Source organism: Gossypium hirsutum, chromosome A01 (assembly GCF_007990345.1).
Source record: "Gossypium hirsutum isolate 1008001.06 chromosome A01, Gossypium_hirsutum_v2.1, whole genome shotgun sequence".
NCBI classification, from domain to species: domain Eukaryota; kingdom Viridiplantae; phylum Streptophyta; class Magnoliopsida; order Malvales; family Malvaceae; genus Gossypium; species Gossypium hirsutum.
The window spans coordinates 48,914,873-48,917,251 of NC_053424.1; the positions used below are offsets into that span (position 1 = coordinate 48,914,873).

Genomic DNA, 2,379 nt, shown 5'->3' on the forward strand with positions numbered 1-2,379 from the left:
GGGTTTGGGGTGTTACACCCGCCCCAATAATGATTAATTTAGATATAATTGAGTGATTATTACACTAGGTTAAGACGTTATTTATTTAATATTAAATTATGTTATATTTGAGCTAGGTAAAATCTTGATGTAAAAGACAATATTAAAGTTATTATAAGTGAAAGAAAGATTTATGTAAAAATATTTATTAATGCATGCAGGATTTATTTAAAGGTATATAATAATAATAATAATAATAATAATAAAGTCCTAAAAATATTATTGTTCCCACCAAGTCATTCAGCACCAAGAAATAGAAAAATCAAATTCCAAAATCAACAATTACGTATAAAGAACATTCCAATTTACTCAATCAAATTACAATGTTTTTTCCTGCTTATGAAATCTGACTTTTTCTTTTCTTCCACTTTCCAAGATCTTTCTCTTTTCAATTCTCTTACATCTTTCCCACCCCAAAAAGCAATCAACAATTCCCTTCATATACCTCACTTTTCCGCCATTTTTTCCTTCATTTCTCAATATTTTGAGTTGATAAACCGGCGATGAACGATCTGTTTTCAGGCTCTTTCTCTCGATCCCGAAGCTCAGAATTTTCCCCTGATCACCACGTAATCCAGATGACTCCTCAACCCTCCTCCACCGCCGGCGACGGCGTTGACCACCTCCACAAGTTCTTCAAGGACGTCGACTCCATCGACGGTGAGCTCAAAGAACTCGAGAAGCTCAACGGCGACCTCTCCTCCTCCCACGAGCAAAGCAAGACGTTGCACAACGCGAAAGCCGTGAAGGAATTGAGAGCAAAGATGGATTCCGACTTAAACATGGCGTTGCAGAAGGCCAAGCTTATTAAGGCCAGGCTCGAAGCACTTGATCGGTCCAGCGACACAATCCGGAACATGCCCGGGTGTGGACCGGGGTCATCTTCGGACCGGACGAGGACGTCGGTAGTCAACGGGTTGAGGAAGAAGTTGAAGGATTCGATGGAAAGCTTTAATAGTTTGAGAGAAAAGATATCGTCTGAGTATAGAGAAACTGTTGAGAGAAGGTATTTTACGGTCACCGGCGAAAACCCAGATGTGCAGACTCTTGATCTTTTGATTTCAACAGGTCAGTTGAATCCATTCAACTATCTTACTATAAGACCCATTTTTATGGGTCATGTTTTAAAAAATTTGAAAGTAAAAAATATTTATAATTATTTGATTAAAATTTGGATGGACAGATTTATACCATACGATAAATAACGAATTAATCCTTTTTTTATTATTATTATAAAACTAAGTCCTTTGCATTTAAATTTTAAAGTAGAAATGTAAGTTTTAAATCTCGACAATTTTGAACATTATAAAAATGTTGATTTATTGTGTTTTAAAATAATATTTTTTAAAGGCTTATTTTTGTACGTTATTCAAATACGATAATTAATTATTTTTCAACATTCAACTTTGAAAACCTTGTCTTTTATTATTATTATTTTATAAAGGGGAAAGTGAGACATTTATGCAAAAAGCGATTCAAGAACAAGGGAGGGGAAGAGTTTTGGATACAATAAACGAGATTCAAGAAAGGCACGATGCTGTTAAGGACTTGGAGAAGAATCTCAAAGAACTTCACCAAGTTTTCATGGATATGGCGGTGCTGGTTCAAAGCCAAGGTGAAGAACTGGACGACATCGAGAGGCAAGTGAACCGAGCTAATTCGTACGTGAGAGACGGAGCTACCCGACTTCAAACCGCTAGAAATTATCAGAAAAATACCCGCAAATGGACTTGTTATGCTATCATACTCCTACTCGTCATCATCTTGATTATCGTGTTAGTCATCGTGAGACCTTGGTAAAAACAATGGCGGTGGCCGTCTACAGCTTTTCAGTGTTGTTGGCGAGACATCATTTTGATTATCGATTCTTTTGTGTAAACTAAAGTATTTTTGGTTTCAATTCGCTTTCTTGTTTTCACGGGGTTGCTACAAATAGTGTGTATATAAAATTATGATGTTAGATATAAACTGTTTCATTGGTTTATGCTGGATAGTTTATAAATAAATTTTATAATTTGGTTTATCTTATAAAATAAAGAGAGATGAGGAGAACAAAGAATAAATAAAATATGAAAATAACAGAGAATGTACTTTATTGATCAAAAGGGGTGATTACAATGCTTCATTAGAGTTTTTATTTATAGGCATAAGTTGTATAAAAGAAGTAGAAATCTAATTCTAATAACTATTAGAATTTAAAGTACATTAAAACTTTATCTTGATCATGATGGATATTCACTTAATAAGATATTCATAACACTCCCCTTTGAATGTCTATTGATAGATAATATGCATCGTTAAAACCTTATTAGAAAAAACCTTGTGGGATAAAACCCTAAT

General features: G+C 34.3%; 1 protein-coding gene across 1 annotated transcript; it reads left to right on the forward strand.

The window, feature by feature from the left end:
- Positions 1 to 285: 285 nt before the first annotated feature.
- LOC107916972 (syntaxin-121) lies at positions 286 to 2,062 on the forward strand. Its single transcript, XM_016846357.2, has 2 exons — positions 286 to 1,107; positions 1,484 to 2,062. Exons 1-2 carry the CDS (start codon positions 543 to 545, stop codon positions 1,837 to 1,839), a joined length of 921 nt encoding a protein of 306 aa, XP_016701846.1. The 5' UTR covers positions 286 to 542; the 3' UTR covers positions 1,840 to 2,062.
- The last annotated feature ends 317 nt before the right edge of the window (positions 2,063 to 2,379 follow it).

Bases quoted from the DNA above. Each gene is read 5' to 3' on its own strand.
- LOC107916972 (XM_016846357.2), top strand. From the start codon at position 543: ATGAACGATCTGTTTTCAGGCTCTTTCTCTCGATCCCGAAGCTCAGAA. The intron at 1,108-1,483 runs GTCAGTTGAATC...TATTTTATAAAG, and splicing joins TGATCTTTTGATTTCAACAG to GGGAAAGTGAGACATTTATG.